Here is a 17,564-nt window from a genome sequence, read left to right as displayed (position 1 = left end):
ATAGGTTAAAAAATAAAAATAAAAAAGCAGACCAATAAGACTCATGAATGCGATTTATTGTTCTTCAACCAAACGCTGTATGTGTATCCATGTGAATGCACATTATCAGTATTGCAAAACAAGCAATTCCCACATTCAAATATTTGCCTTCGCAATTTTATTTACTAAGTTTAGCTGTAGGAGATTGCCTTGAAGGAGGCAGATGGTGAGATTCAAGGTAATCTCACTGGCTTCTCTAATTAAACCTAATTAATTGCTGCTTGACAGTCTGCACTGAATGCCTGAGGCTTTTCAGCCATACAGCTGAAAACAGGATCTAGAACGCTTTCATCAAAGCTTTTATGGATTCACTGATATCTAATGCAGTTCTTATCTGACTATCATGACAAGTGCTGGAAACAGTGCAGAGATGCACAGTGAGGGGTCTGAAAACACAGAGCTACTGTTGCCTACCAGCTATCCCAGGAAGATGTTGCTGTCTTGTCAAATGTTAATTTTTTTTCTTTATTTTTTGTTTCGGTATCGTTGCTAGAGGAAATGCCTAGCAGTGTCAGAACGGGTTATAAAGCTGGAAAGGATGAACCTGATGAGCCACCTATATTGAAGATCTGGGAAACAGTGCAGTGGAAGCTTATTTAAAAAAAAAAAAAGTAACATAATGTCTTTGTAGATTTAGAGAAGCGTTTGTGCTGTGATAGGAATTGTGCTATGTGGGGTAACGTGGTAAAGGGCATGTATGTGTGAGGTGTGAGTAGGTATGTTAGAGGGATTCTAGGTGGAAGTGGGACTAAATCAATCATCTGCCCTGAGCCGCTTCATAGTTGGCATGGTGATGCACAGGTTCACAGATGGGGTCAGACAGGAGTCTTTATGTTATAATGCTAGTAGATGACATTGTGATTTATTGTGAGAGTTGGGGGCAGAAGAAAAGAAAATCCTGACCTGCAGAGATGGAGGGATGCGCAAAAGGGAAGAGGAGTAAAGGTCAGTCGCAGCAAGATACAATACAGGTGTGTTAATGAAAGGAAAAGATGGCAGAACTGTGAGTATGCAAAGAATAAATGTGAAGACCGTACGTGAGTTTACTTGAAGACGACTGTGCAGAGCTGTTCTCTCCTCCGTCCTGTCCTCTCAGCGCTCACCTGGTCGAGGGACGTGACCTCCCTTCCTGAGCCCGGTTCTGCCAGAGGTTTCTTCCTGTTTTTCCTCTCTACAGTCACCTGGTACTTGATCAGGATGGGCGATTGTGTCAACAAAGGTTTTTATGCAATCAGTTGGCTTCCTTAGTTAGGCAATTATTAGTAGTATTATTGATACGGTACTTTTATTGGCTTTGTATCAACTGGACTAATGTAGAATGAGTTTAACTGTATTCTTGAAGTGGCTTGAGATGACGCGTCCTGATTAAAAAAAAGGTGAGGTGAATTAAAAAGAAAAAGTAAACTGTGGAAAAAAGGAGAAAAAGAGAGCGCAAGCAGGGTGGAGAAGAGTGTCTGGAGTCATCTGGGACTGAAGAGGAGCAGCGAGAGAAAAGGGAAAGGTTTACAAGACGGTGGTGATGAAATCCTTTCTCTGTGGCGTGGAGATAGTGGTGCTGACCAAGGGACAGGGAGTGCAGCTGGCGGCAGACTTAAAAATGTCAAGACTTTCTTTGAAAACAAGCACATCAGAGGAAATAGGCCGAACTACACAGTCTTGGAGTAAAATTAAAAGTTTTTCTTTCTTGCTTGTATTTATTTGTCACTATTATCTAATTTTTGAATAACCACCACTGAAGGGAGGTTTTTCATTCTTGAGGTTAAACATTTGGATGTTTCTGTGTACATTTTTATTTGGTACACTTGTTTTTGCTCCTGTGGACTATATATTTTGGCTGTATTTAACTGGGGGCGTAATGTGTTTGTTGTGCAAACCGTGCAAATTATCTGAAAGAAACCACTCTGGAAAACACATTTTACATCTCAAGGGTCATATTTGACAGGTTAACACACTCTGGACTTGGTCTGTATTGTTTATTTTGCCTCAGTCCTTTTAATCATTAATCTCCTTGTAATTACACTCTCAAAACTCTAGGCATTTAAGCATTTTTCAGTTTTTTGTCCTGGGTGTTTCATCTTACTAATTCTCTGTAAAGCAGTCAGCGGGACGTTGGCGGCGGATGGTAGTAGTTGCTTTCTTGTGTATGTTTTCACAAATATTGAGATGTTTCTGGTTGATCTGGGTCCTGTCATGCAGCTGAAATTACACACACTCCTTTTGATAACAAACCATCTCATCTCCCACTGCATGGCTTTTCTGCATGACTGAACCACTTAATAAGAGTCTTTGCATAAACATCAGTAAAAGAATAGTGAACAGTAACTCATGTTATACTGTATATTGTTCGGCCGTAATTGTAACCCATTATTACCTAAACTATGTGCTGCATTACTGAACTCATATTGTCAATCTGGAATGTTCCCTGAGGGAAGCAGTGATTATCAAAGACAAAAAGATGGGAAGGATGAGGGTATTACAAGATGGGACTTGTATTTCTTTTCCCAGCCAGTGGCTGTCATCTTTCAGCTCACTCTATACACTTTCTCCTTCCAAACTTTTTCCTTCAGTTTACTTTGCTCTGAATCCTCAGTAGTCTGGCCATTATTCTGTGTTTGTTTAGTGTCTCTGCTTGTATCAGCACTGCAGAAAGCCCAGATCTTAGGAGCAGACATGGAAAGGCACAATGAAACACAGCAACAGGATTTTCCTTCTCTCTCTTACTCTCTCTCTGAAACGTATATAGATGCAATATTTGCAAGTGGTTTTGAAAGTGACCCCTTGTGAGATGCCAAGGTGATATATTTTTCCCTTTCCTTGTTGAGCCCCGACCCACGTTAATGAGCCTGCATGGTGGTTTAGCATGTGGCAAAAACTTTGTTTCAAAACATCTGAAATCAAACCTTGAGAGCAATTTCCACTTATGACCCTGAGGCAAGCTTAAATTTCTTATTAACTAAAAATAATACAGAAATATTCAACCTCTCCTGATCCCTTTTGTGAAGCTTTGGTTTTTTCCTAATCTTTCACCTTCATCTTAATACCTTCAGTTAACATTTTACTTCACAGTTACAGTAATGACTGAGGCTTTTGTCCCCTCCTGTTTGGCAAGGACAGACGTTAGAACAGTCAAAACGACAGATGCACCACATCCCCAACATAGAAAATAGCTCTCTGAACTGTCTTATGTGAAACGTTAGCCTCACATTAGGTACGGTAATCTTTTGGAGAATGGCTGTAATTTCACTCAACACAATAAGCTCTTCCTCCACCAGTACAAGCAAAGACGATTTGCTGAGCCATTAGACTGCGATAATGAAATAAACATCATAGTGAAAAATGCTTCCTATCAGTCCCATCCCCACAGAGTGGAATACATGTTCAACAACAAACACATTTAGGCAGCTTCACATCCAGTTGGACTCAGATCCCATAAGGCCAACAGTCTGTCAACAATCTAGTTGTTTTCTGTTCAACCTCTGTTTGACATTGATGCTGATGGTTCTCCTTCATACATGCACTGTAATAAACAATTATGGGTGAAATATAGATATAGGATATTAGAATTGGCCTTGTTTTCCTGTACCAAATTCAATGACACCTCCAGCGCAGAGGTGCGACATCCGGGATGAGTCATCGTGGTGACTTTTTATAGATACTCATAATAAAAAAGAAAATCCACCAAAAGGCAAAGGCAAAAACAAGAGTGCAGAAACATTTATAATTGCCGTCAGAGTGGGTATCGTTTGAAAAATCACTATGAAAAGTCATTTCAGCACATTTTCATTGTTGTGGTTGTCATAAATTACATCAAAGATATTAATGTCAGACTTGCATCAATGTCTCCAAGTGGTCGGAAACATATTGATAATCTTTTAATTTAGTAAAAACTAAAGTAAAAACATCACATAATTTGAGGTTCTTGCTTGAAAAGTCCAGAAGCACATAATAACAATCAGCAGTGGCTGATATTTTACATCTGCCATCAATCAGAAGAACTAGTTTAGTCTATCTAACTAACACTGAAAAATCTTTAGTACGACACGATTAGATTCTTAACAGCAGAATAAGTAAACCCTGTGATATGGAGCCAATTTGATCTACTTTAGAGTTTCACAGATTATGTAAGTACAGGCACAGTTTATAAATGGGAAAGGAAAAAGGAAACGAACCAAGTTTTTATTTAAAAAATTTTTAACAGCCTGCTGTCAGGACTTTTTTTCAATGAGAGATTAGGTCAGTTCATTATTTATAGGAATGAAACCCATGCAGATGTAGATTTAAATAATATGTTTTATCTTAAGACTTTAAATAATTAAAATGTTTGTATATCAGCAATTAGGCTGTTGTTGTTGTTATGTTTTGAATTGCCACCATATGAATTTTGAATCTGGACTCCATTAGAATAAATTACATTAACTGGAGTATGATAAACTAGACTGAATTAATTTTTCCTTAAATGCAGCGTATTGAACGTGTGTTCTCTGTAAAGCGCCTTGAAATGTTTTTTGTTGTAATTTGGTGCTATACATATAAAACTAAACTAAAATTTGGTCAAATCGTTTTTTCCTTTTTTTTTAAAGAAAAGCATGGAAGCTGTCAGTTGATAAAGGATCTGAAACAGTTCCTAGTAGATCGTGGACAAAATGTATGTGTAAAAGAACGTGCCCGAGTCTTTAAATTGTACCTATGTGCAACACTGACATAAATATAATAGTTATTTTTTCATAACTAACTATAGAAGTACCATGGGAATATAAGTCCAACTTGTCAGCCATGTTTAGCAGCTATCATTACTAGAAAAATAAATTAAAATAGGAAGACCCAGTAAACCTTATATAATATATTCTCCCTATTATTTTTTCTTACAGCAGAAATTATGTCTTGACTCAAGAGTTCAAGGTTTTTAATACATGAACATAATTTGTTTTCAATGTTAAAACAAAACCAGTTTCTTGTGATTTCTTTTGGTTAATGTGTTGAATGGCCTCTCATGTCAGACACGGATTAACTCAGTGTGGTTCCCCAGAGTGACCACACTTGAAGTGCCCCCCTCCTCCCACATTTTACGGTAAAAAAAGGGAAATTTACTACGGTTATAAAGACCATAGATTTACAAGAATGTATTGCTGAAGTACATGCTCAACACTCACACTACAAATAAATGTAAAACAAGCAACCAACTAAGAGTAACACCACAGATAGACATGAGTCTACAAACGCCAAACTACACTGATGCTCCAATCAGAATGTAACTCACATGCCAATGTAACACCACATGTTAACTATCATCATTTCCATCATATATGGCCTGTCTGAGGACTACATGCAAAACTATTACAGCATATGACTAAACAATCAAACAGGCCTACTGGATGAGCTGATGTGAAGGTAGGCAACAGCACATTAATAAAATAACAATGTGTAGTTAGATTTAAGGTTGTTAAGTTGCTCTGTTGTATTTTTTATTTTATTTTATTATTACCATTATTATTTTCATGTATTTTTATTATATCATTGGTTACTCCTGTACCTGTTTGCTCCTCTTCCAGCAAATATAGAGAAAATAAAAAAATATGACATATATGGTCCAGTTAGTCATTTGATTTGATGCCTCCCCATTGGCTGGTGCCCCTGGGCGCTCACCCGGTTCAGTATATGGATAATCCAGCCTAGTCTCGTGTAGTATGTCTTCCTCAGATTGGTTTTTGTTGAATTTTTCTTTAGTCCCGCAGATTAAATAACATATTAAAGGAGACCTATTATGGCATCTAATACCTATTTTAAACAGGCCTTGAATGTCTTAAAAACAAGCTTTTGATTGTTTTTGCTAAATAAATTAGAAATTCAGCCTCTAAACCATGTCTTTATCTTCCCATTCTCTAACCTCCATGCGGGATTCTGAGTGGGCGGGGAGGCTATGATAATGGGCTGCCTGAATGATGCGATACGATTTTTACTACGAAAAAATGGCGGAAGCTCCGGTCGGCGGAGTTACCATGTTCTAACACCGTGTCATAACTGCATGCGATGCGAGCGAGCATCAGCGACAAAATCAATTCCATTGCCTTATTTTCTATTGGACTGTCCTAACTGGCCGCGGTGACGCAGCGACGCTGCGGCGGGCCGTTTTGAGCTGAACATTTGTCGGACGCCCTGCTTCTATTTTATTCCTGTCGCTCGCGTTGAAAGCCGGTTGAAAGCGCTGTAGGAAACAGTCCACAGTCATGGATGAGGAACGGCTGATCCAGTTAGTTGAAATGAGAAGTTATCTCTATGATACCTCTTCATTTCACTACAAAAATAGAGTGCCTCAATAAAATGGCAGCTGGCTGGAGGGAGATGGACAGAGAGCGTCGCGATAGTCGGACGCTCATATGCAGTTAGGACACGGTGTTTAGTTGTGGCCGTGGTTTGCATTTTGGTTACGTAACGAAAGTGAGCAGAATCTGAACAGCTCGTAGAAGCCACATGACACTGGATGGCTCATCCGGGCGGCTGTACAGACACTGCAGAATTTGGTTGCTTTCCTCCTTCTCTGAGTTGGCAGGCTGAGGGGAGACCACTTTATATATGTTAAAGCAAGAGAAAACGTGTTTTTCATAATAGGTCCCTTTAACTTTTTTTTTTTTAAACTGGCATCTTCTATTCTCTCTTACACTTTCTTGACACCCGTCCTGCTGCACAAGCCTGGTCTAAATACGTTTTTCTTCTTCCTTTGTCTCGTCTATTTATTTTGCATTAAGGTGCGCGTGGAGTTTACCTGAGCGGCGCGAGGAGCGCATCTGCCCGTCCTCCCGCTGACGTCACAGCAGCCAGTGGTTCGTCCTCACGGCCTCACTGCGCTCACACTGCTGCAGATCCCTGCGAGGAGGAGGAGGAGCTGTCAAAGTTAGACTTTCTCCGAGAAGGAAAAAGTCTTCCACGCACCGAGTGGGAGGGAAAAAAAACAGTATTTGAAAAGTTTTTTCTTTCTTTCTTTCTTTTCTTTTTTTTTTCTTTAAAGCGGAATATCGTCTCTTTGTCATGGAGTGACAGTAGTGCCAGCAGGAGCTTCGAAAACACGATGGCAGCCCGTTTTCTTAAGTGGTTCAGTCTCACCTCTGTGCTCTGGTTGGGCTCCTGCGTCCTGGCGGAAAAGAAAGGTATGTGAGCCCGAGCGTACAGCCGGGTCGTGCTGGCGAGGCCAGCGGGCTTTCAGGCTTCCCGTCTGCTGGTCCGGCATTTACATAAATCTCAGAGAAATCACAGGCTGGTCACGAAGCCGCAGGGAAACTCGATCCAGCCTGAGAGAAGTTTCTCACAGTCCCGCTGTTCAGGCTGTGACCTGGTTAGAGCTTCAGAAAAAAGGAGGTGAATTCGAGCTTTTAGTGAGATTACAGGATTGAAATGCGGTAGAATAGAAATACTTTCGGTGCCTTTTGCAGTAAACGTTTTGATTAATTGCCTTGTTAGCAAATAATCATCTTTTTTCAAGATGAAAATGGTCCAAATATGTAATTTTGCACCACACTGATGTTGGTGCTGTTGGGAGGGGATGTTGATTGAGCAACTTTTCAAGCTCATTTTTTAACCCTACTCCCCTTTTAAATTGCTTTGCTTATAGTCAACACATTTTTGTATTTTTTCTTGTGTTTTGAGTGTCTTGCCTCTTTATACTGCACTGAAATTGCACTTGATCAACAGTTTTGATTCTCTGTGCTATACAATTACAAAACAAACAAAGCAAATCAAAGCAAACACTTTGTCTTTAAGTTGGACCTTAATAAAGATCCAATGAGAGATTAAAATGTCTGTTTCCAATCAAGATATTTTTGTGCAGGGAAAATTCATTGATGTTGCCATATAAGATTTTTTTTTCTTTCCTTTCTTGGTCTTATTTAGCAGTTTCATTTATACGTGTGTGTGCTTGTGTGCGTGTGCGTGTGCGTGTGCGTGTGCGTGTGCGTGTGCGTGTGCGTGTGCGTGTGCGTGTGTGTGTGTGTGTGTAAATCCTGAATAAGACCAAGATATTTGAAGATTCTGGTACATAGTAAAAAAAAGTCTCCTTGTCCTCAATGATAAATAGATCAGTGGGTGAAGACAGCCTCCCTCATCCAAGTTCCACAGATGAGTCTGGAAAAAGCCTATGGGAAATCTTTTTTTTTTTGCTCTGGTTGTGTGAGTGTTGTCATTTTGCCCTGAAGTCAAGGCCACATACTTCTTATTTTGTTTGTGTCACTGCCTTACATGTAATTCCAGAAATTTGGTGTACTGTTATTTAAACTCTGAATGATCCTGCTGCTCTGTCACCAAGTGAAACGTGAGAGTTTGGTTCGAGTAACTCAGACCTTATGAAACCCAGATGAATGAAAGTGACTGGTAGTATCACAGTCCCTAATGACTAACTTCCTATACTGGTGAATCATGATTGTCAACTCTCAGTGCGATGCTGTTCGTCCTGTTGCGCTGATAAGCACATGCAGTCAATACCAGAAGCACATGTGAATTTTGCATCTTTCCTTTCTGAGCCCACAAGCAACAACCGCTGCTGGTTTTCTTAAAACCATAGCAAATTCAATGTGTTATGGAGCTTAAAACTAGTCCCTCAATATTTTGGGTCATCTTTGGAAAAGAAAAAAAAACTGTGCATCTCATGCAGCAGCAAGTTTCCCACAGTAAATAAGGGTTTTTCAATTTTATTAAGACCAGAAGAGATTAGTAACGAGCAGCTGTAATTGAGCACAGGACTATTACGTTTATTAGGGTTTTTTTTTTTCCTTCACAGCTGATGCCATTTCCATTTATGGGGAAGTGCCAACATAACAAGCTAACAGTTCTAGTTGTTTCTGGTCTTCTTGTTGTTGGCAAGAGAAGCTTGGAAATAAGTTTGAACATGGGACACTGTTTTTTCTCACAGGCACTTTCCAACTTGATTTCAAATATGTGGGATATTTTAAGTCTTGACAGTGTTGGGTTGACATGTAATTTGTTTATTGTTATTGATTGAAGCCACAGTTAAAGAGTGCAACAGCGTTCTTGGGTTTGTGCCTTGCTGTTTGGAAGATGTCCTTGCTTTAAATCAAACTACAGCTAAACATTGAAGCCCAATTTTCAAACTAACATTTTGAATACTTCGTATTTTCATGTGCTGTTTCAATGGATAACTATTTCCATGATATAAAAAAATGAACCCTAAACAGTGCTTGAAAGTTTAAATCATTGGAAAGATTTTCCCGATCTGTTCTTAACATCATTAAGAAAAAAAATCCCTGAATCTCTAGCCACCTTATTCTAAGTTCCCACGATGCCTTGTGTGACTTATGGGAGGGACTTTTCATCATCAAATTGAAACCGAAATTCTTCATACTAATGGTATACAAATTCAAAGTAGATATCTGTATGGCTTAGTAAAATTGTCAAAACTAACTACAAAACTTTTCCTGAATGTATAAAAAACCTGCTGCGAGTGTGTATCCCCTGGTGACTAGCGCTAGTTTACTGTACGGTCCACTTTTTGCGTCTATAATCAACAGCACCACCAACAGTACTGTGCGTCCATGACCAAATGGTCTGTGCTGGTCACATCTCTGTTGCAGAATTTGTCACCATGGTAACCAAGAAAAAGTAGGAGCAGCTTGTTGGAGAAGAATGGCTTCTAATGTGGATAATTTTGTAAAAGTATGTTTTAAATGAAGCAGATGAGCTACTAACATTTGTTGGACTGTACATGGATTCACCCAAGATACAGTACATAAAAAATTTCAAAGAATAAACAAGCGGCTTATTATAATGATTCTTTTGAAATGATGCAAAATAAGCCCTCTGTACATCTAAATGGGATTTGACAAGGTTAAGGTAAGAATGTGTTGGTTTTACTGTCTGGTAGGATAAGAAAAGATTAGAAGTGCAGACTCAACATGCCCCTTTGTTGCTGAATTCAGTTTACATACAGATACAATCATGTTTTCTTTAACTTTCTTGGTAATTAAAATTACTTAGTACGAGTGGCAATGCTCACAGAAAGAAAAAAAAAAGTTCCAAAATGTCAAAACTTTAAAGAAAAAAACACGTATTTCAAAGCTTAGTGGCAAGGCAATTCTGAGATAATCCAAGGGCATTTGAAAGGCTTTTATAAGCCTCAAAAAGAAGGATAATTTTCCTATTCATAAAGGAACATGTAATCCTTGGATTTATCTTGATACCACCAAAGCAGAAAAATAAGAGATTTTTTTTTTTTTTGAGAAGATTGGTTAACATTTCCAAATGTTTGACCTGTTTAAGACTGTTTAAAACTGTGATCATAGGGAATGTATTAAAAAAAAAAACTCCATATTGTTCCACATTTGAAAATCCTCTTCGACCGTCCAGAAAAAAAACACCAACATTTTCCCCCAGCGTGTTTCAGTAAGCTGAAGAGGAAGAACTCTTTATTGTAAACCAGTTTGCACTTTAGCGTGGCTTTAATACAAAATATTAACACTGTGCTAGTACTTATTGATTGTTTGCTTTGGGCCTTAATGAAATAATCTTCTGAATAAATAGTGTATATGAATATGAAGAGTTTTTGCAGAAGACTAACTACCATTTGCACATCCATTTTTGTCAAAGTTCAGCTCTCATTTCATAATGTCAAATTTCACCAATTCACCTGTGGATACATTTCATATTGAGAAATTTTATGGCAATGATACAAATGGTGTAATACCCAGTTTTAAGGTCTGCAAGACTACAATATTTGTTATGTTGTAGAAAGTATTTAGAAATAATTTAGAATTAAGAGATATAAATTGTGAACTAATCTGTCTCTACAGAGTGATAGCCACATCTTCTAAACACATTACAGCAAATCATTTCAGGATAGTCAACCAGCAGACAATGGCAGAAAAAGTAGTCGTATCAGATATCAAAGGGATTGGCTGCGTGGCAATAAATACAAATTTTTGTCTGCGTTTAAAGTGCTTTCCCCTAAGGCTTTTTCTAAATGAATTTGAGATTTGATATAATGCAGCCTCTACCACAGGGAGTCCACCTGTCCTGAGCTCAGCAGCAGCATGCTGGGGTTTAATGACCTCCTGGAGGAGAAGCAAACTACCCTGGTTGAAAAATAGAAGCAATCATCAGCCTACATGCTGGGATGCCCGGTTCATTAACTTGGGATTTTGCCATCAACGCTCTATGTGTTGCTTTGCTTCTCAGATGAAATGCTGATTTCGAGTTTTGGTTATCACTGGAGTAGGACCGGAGATGTGGTGATTATATATTTTTTATACTACATGCCAGTATTTCTTAGCATATTCCTTTCATAGTAAAATTCTGCCAGGTATGCTGTGAACTTAATCATAAAAACATCTCAACAGCTAAATCCTTAATCTCTAAAGGGAGGATTACTTTGTGTATAGAGTAACCCGCCTATATCAATATGCTTTTTCAGAGTTAACAGATTATACCAGTTCTTGACAGAATTAGATTGAAAGATGATACATTTAGCTGAAGCTTTGCTCCATCAGCTATTAATTTAGTACACCTGCAAACGTTTAGCTGATTCATGGCAAAATGTCAGTCCTGTAGTTCGTTTCAGCTTCCCTCATCCGTCATCTGTTATTTTCCATCTTTTTGAGAAAGCCAGGCCTTTTCCTTCCATTAAAGCCCACTCTCTGGAAATGGAACTGAAATATAGCTCAGGGTCCTGTGTAATCCTAGAATCCAGAGGGGTCAGAGTACTTCTTCTACTACCACTACTACTGCAGCTACATCTTGCTGCTCCTCTGACTACCTTCCCAGACTCACATCTGCTGCAGCCATTGTCAGAAATGAGGCTTTTTTTGTTTAAGGCCATGGGAGCTGGAGTATAATTACCGGCTGCCCTCTCTGCTTGCTTTGAGAAATTGCACCATGTCTGAATGGTAGAGATTTTCGAGAATCGCTGGCAAGGTGCAAGGTTTGGGTTTCACTTTAGGACAATAGCACCTCTGTAGAGAGCAGGTTATCTGACAGGGTTGATTCTTTTATAGACCAGCCAAGATCTGTACCTCGCAGCAGACGCATCCAACACTAGACGTGCATGTCATGAAGAAGGAACCCAGAAGTGAAGCGGTTTCTGTCTTTCCTGTTCCTTTTAATTAAGTGTCTGGTTCCACTGCAGTAGTTTGTATACCTCCAGCATGGAATAAGTGAGTAAATGTGTGGTTACTCATTGAACGGATTTGCACCTTATGTTTGTACATGGTAACAAAGTCATCCACAGCATTTATGGCCTTTCCATTATCGGCTGGTTGTGCATGGCGCATCGGGTGGAAAGAGACCCAGCCATTCATGCTGGAAAAAGGCCTTCTGCTATCTTCCATCTCATCAGGTGCACTGTCGTGTTAAAAAGTGAAAATAGGCCACAGTTTCAATTGTTATTTGTTTTGTTGAGTTATTAAACATGCATTTATATGTGACTATGTCCTTGTCTTACCTATCAATGTTTTGATGAATGAAGGATGAATGCTTTTTTTTAATTGTTTTAGTTTTAAGCTCTTATTTGGCTGTTTAAAAAAAAATCAATTTTCTGACTTTTTATACATCCAAAAGTTATTGATTGAAAAAAAAACTAGACAAGAATGAAAATAGACACTCTTTCTTCTAGACAAATAAGGTGCATCCAGACCTCTGAATCATTGTATCATCTTTCAAATGTAAGAGATATCAATGAGATGTGCAGCAGTGGTGCACTGATCAAAGGAAGAATCACTGAAGCAAGAAAAACAGGAAAGTCGGGGAAGGATGGGGTGAGAACTTTGACTTCAGAATTGTGCTCATTCAATTGTTCATCAAAGAGGCCCCAGTCACCTCCTTTTTTTGCTGCTGCTGCATCCAACCTGCCGTTGAGAGTCTCTCACCATTATCCTGCTAACCTCCTGTTGGTCCGTCATTTCTTCTAATGACCTGCAGGTCATTATGAGAAGCAGCACTACAAGCTGCGCTTGCCCAAAAAAGAAATCCCCTACAGGGAGGAGAACAATGGCTCCACAAACAAATCTCCAACCCAGAATATTTCAGAAGAAAGCATTGTTTTAAGGGTGGTGGCTGATCCTTGAAACGTGCTGCCCTAATAGGATTTAACTTCCGCCTGTGTGGTCCTTTTTCTACAGACTAAACACTGCATTTATCATTTTTTTGTATGTGAATCCTTTCATGTGTCACAAAATTTGGAAGAGGTGCAAGACGTTTGATTTGTGATCTTGTAGCAAGGGCCCTGCCTGCTTTACATCACGAGTAAAAGAATGTCGGAGAGCTTGAACAGTTTTAAACAGAAGGAAGCCTGAAATGACTCTTTGTGCTCTGTTACGAGGACATTTAGCTGCTTCCATATTTGCACCTCTGAACAATAGAGACTGCATGTCTGATAAACATCGTAAGCCCAGTGATAATTGCAATCATGGCAGTGGCTGATGTAGAAATTGCTGCTTGATTTAATTTACTTCAGGCATCTGACTGTGTTTAACTTGATTCCAAAAGGACCATCAAATCATATTCTTTCAGCTTAATTTACAGGAAACGTGACTGTTTATGCCTTTCAAAAAATTCCCGATCAGACTTGTCTCGTCATCAGTTTTTATCGAGTGTTTTCTTTGTCAATGCTATTAAGGGATTACATGCTTCATTGCAAAGGCGTGGAAAATTGTCAATCATGACCAAACTTTTCAGCATTTACTGAAATCATGGTTGTATTAGCAATTTGATATCAAAAGAAGCTGTCTTGCCTCATTTAGTCTTTCATTACTCTGAATTTCTCTTTTGGAAGGAGAAGTGAAGGCTTACACTTTCATCTTGTAGTTGTCTGTGCATGAATGGTAAGAGACGAAGGGTTTACTAACCTCCATTTGATTAGTGCTCCAAGTAAAGCGGAAAATGCATACCATACAACATCCCCTAAACCCTAAAGATGCAATGAATCACTTGACAGTCTCCATGGCTTCCTGAGGTCTAGTCTAGACCATCTCTCGTGTCTTTGAATTGTCTCAGTTGCAGGGCCCATGAGTTCTCATGTTACAGTTTGGTTTCTGTGGTAAGCAGCTCTAACAACAAGTGTGTCTGACAGAAAATGTTTTGGCAGAAAATTAACCTATGGACAAAGTGGCTTTGTGGCTGGCTTCCAGATAAGATAATGAGGGACATTACATGATAGAGACAACTCACTAACAGAAAAGGAAAAGTGGAAAAGACGACATATGAATGAATACAGAAACTCTGGACAACAGACCCTTTATTCAAGACTCTGTTGTCTTCTTTGACACAGACTTAACTGTCTTCCTTGACCTTAACTTGCCATGTAGACGTGACTTTGCTGCCCTGTGTCAACAGAGAAGAGAAAAGCATCACTGTTGGGTTCACTCCAGTGTTACAATGCTGGAACTGTAAAAGGATTTAGCTTTTTGAAACAGTACATCAAATGAAAACGTCAGCATACAATATCTGGATTTGTGCAATTTCTTTTTTCCTTTCCTGAAATAATTCAAATATATTTATTCCCAGAAAGGGAGAGTTTAAACATATTGCTGTGATACCTTGTAATGAGCATGTCTGCCTTTTAAAATAGTGTTGAGACTAAGTCTAATATTGTCACTTACTTGCTGATGTTTACTAGATTTATTATTTTTGGTTTGTCACACTACAGTGGTGATCAGTATGCATGATGATATGAAGTGTTTCCATTGTCCTGTATAGAAAACAGCTGGATGTTGCATTGCATGCCATTTAAGGCTGAAACATCACCAACTATCTCCATCAACCATTCAGCGAACCAGTCCACTGGGATTAATTTACCTGCATTGCTAATGCCATTTAAGTCTAATTCTACTGAGTAAATAAAAGCATCTCTTCCTCATAATAAAGCTCTTACTGAATTATCATAACAAAGATAAGCTGCTGGCAATATATTACAGCATAGTGTGTTAAAGGGCCAAGAGAAGATGTCAGCTCTTTACTTTCTTTAGTTCGAGCCTTTTACAAGCCAGCATCGCCTCTCAGGGATCTCATCAGCATCATAAAAACTATTTCATCACAGCCATTTATAGATGAGCTCACATTGTATTAACATCAAGGCTCGATGACAAGCGTTGATCTGTGATTTGTTATCCTAAACTCCTGTGGTTCTAAAACATAGTATGCTCTACACCCACTGTGCTGTACCTGCCCAGTAATTGCGCTGTAAATGTCAGTAACACCATTATTTCACTGAGCTCAGATTTAATTTCCTGGTGGGACTTTGAGCGGAACATCTTCATTACGGCGTGTTTTCATAATTGAAGCCAGAGGCTTGTGAGAAATAGACAGAAACCTCCCCATTTTACTTCCCCTTTACTTTACCCTGTTATTAGAAGTGCTCACTAAATCATTAGCTTAAACCACATGTTTTGCATATGCACCCATGCACTCCGTCATCTTAGACCCCAATGTCACATGAAGCATCATTAGATGATCCTTGTCTACAACTGTACTTTAATTTTCATAACAAACCACTTGAGCTTAATAGCTGAGTAGCTAGGCTTGGAAAGGGAAGAGTAGATATGCCCTGGAGTGTGTCGTTGGAACTCTGCCAGGAAGTAAGGATTAGCTCCTGGACCTGCAGTGTATCCGCTGCATCAACAACCTCTTCCTGAGCTGATTAAGTGGCAGCTTGAGGTTTAAATTTTTCCTATGAATCTGGCGGTTTTCTATTTATGTGAATATTATTGCAAGCACGAGAAGATTTATAAAAGATTTAGAAACAACCAAAGCCATATTTCGGTTTTTAGGTCAATGCACTCACATACCATTAATCATGTCCACAAAAGGAGTAACTTTTGAAGTTTTTTGTTCTGGAGCTTTCAGATATGTGTGTTTTGTGTGTGTGTGTGTGTGTGTGTGTGTGTGTGTGTGTGTGTATGTATATATATATATATATATATATATATATATATATATATATATATATATATATATATATATACAGTGCCAGGGAGCCAAGACATCAGCAATGTCTTGATGGATCTTATAGTACAATTTTTCCTTTCTTGCAATCTGAGAAGGGTTAGAAGGGCATTTTCTAAACATTTTGGAGTCCATCTTTCTGCAGTGAGAAATGTTATTCACTAACCTAAGAGATTCAAGACGGTTACCAGTTCTCCAAGGAGTAGATGTCCCATTAAATCCACTCCAATGCCAAACTTTGCAATTCTATTCAAAATCTAAAAAGAGTATGTAGTAACAGCGCAATTTGAAAAGTTGGATGGGAACAATTACGTGAGTTTTAGAACAATCTGCTTTGGACAGATGGGACCAAAGTGTTTGCCCATAATGCACAGCACCATGTTAGGCTAAAAACCAAACGGACAAACACTTTATAACAAGGGTCAAGCATGGTATTGGTAGGCTGATGGTTGGGGCTCATTTTGACCCTTGGGTAGAAATGGTTAATTAATGTAGTTTGATTGAAAGACACCTGAGATGGTATCTTGTACAGTATTTGGAATCAGCGCTTGATTTATTTATTTATTTATTTATTTATTTATTTATTTATTTATTTATTTATTTATTTTTTAATCGTGTTTGATGAACAAAAAGATCTCACATTTTGGTCCATTGATAAGCTTTGCTGGACCTTTTGGCCAAGTTCCACCATCACCCAGTTGGAGTTTATTATATTAGTTTAGTATATTTTCAGATTATGCTTGGCTGCTTGTTGATGTTGGTTTAAACGTTTAGGCAGTTTCACCTCATTGACTTTTAGTTGCATAATTATTATTTAAGTAATTTGCTCTTGAATAAATCTTTTTTTTTTTTTTTGGCCTTTTGAAAGACCTGAAGTTTATTTTGGTTCTGAAACTGAGTTTAAATACACTATATTATTGACTTTGGAAATGGTGCTTCATTTATAAAGTCATTATAAAGTAATGCGGTTTTATTGCCAAGTATAATGAAATTTGTAATTTCCGAGTTCACCTTTTCTGTTTATAAGATGCCTTTTTTTTCTTTCATTCCAATGATGAATGTTAGACATTTTTAATGTTGGAATGAGTTGGGTTTTTTTTTAACCTAGTTTCTACTCTGTCCACTCTCTGGTGTAGCATTGAGGGTCCTTCATCGATGTTGCGTTATAGCCAGGGCTCTTGTCTTTGCAGTATAACTGATAGCGAGAAAAGGGTCTTGTCTGCCAAGTCTCATGCCTTTGATGACTGACGGAAAGCAGCCCAGCCTTAGGTCGTGCAAAAAGCTTCTCTGTGTCTCAGTACTGAGGGGGCGGCCTTGAAACAACAGCACTCCTCAGTCATAATCATCTTAAGCAAGCTTTGGACGTTGCTGTGGAGTTAACCATGTGTTATGTTCTTTTTTTCACACGTTAACAACGGAAGAAATCTGAGCTGTGTTCTGTGGGGAGAAGTATTTTGATAGAAAAACTACTACAGCTCCTCACACTGCTATGTTGGAGATAGAGCTGTCTGGAAGAGTCTTAGGAGTTTTCTCTGGGGCCCCAAAGTGCTTGGCTGTGGTACTCTGTAGCATTTTAAGCATTTCACTCTCAT

General features: G+C 38.7%; 1 protein-coding gene across 1 annotated transcript in view; it reads left to right on the top strand.

Annotated features, from left to right (window-relative positions):
- Positions 1–382: 382 nt before the first annotated feature.
- The window catches only part of egfra (epidermal growth factor receptor a (erythroblastic leukemia viral (v-erb-b) oncogene homolog, avian)), a 52,839-nt gene continuing 35,657 nt past the window's right edge, over positions 383–17,564 (top strand). The window contains exons 1-2 of the mRNA XM_061731442.1: positions 383–416; positions 6,897–7,181. Coding sequence (XP_061587426.1) covers positions 383–416; positions 6,897–7,181 — 319 coding nt within the window. The remainder of the gene's footprint in view (positions 417–6,896; positions 7,182–17,564) is intronic.

This window comes from Cololabis saira, chromosome 10, assembly GCF_033807715.1.
Source record: "Cololabis saira isolate AMF1-May2022 chromosome 10, fColSai1.1, whole genome shotgun sequence".
Taxonomy (NCBI): domain Eukaryota; kingdom Metazoa; phylum Chordata; class Actinopteri; order Beloniformes; family Belonidae; genus Cololabis; species Cololabis saira.
The sequence above is the reverse complement of the archived record's forward strand: the minus strand, read 5'-3'. Positions and strand labels throughout refer to the sequence as shown.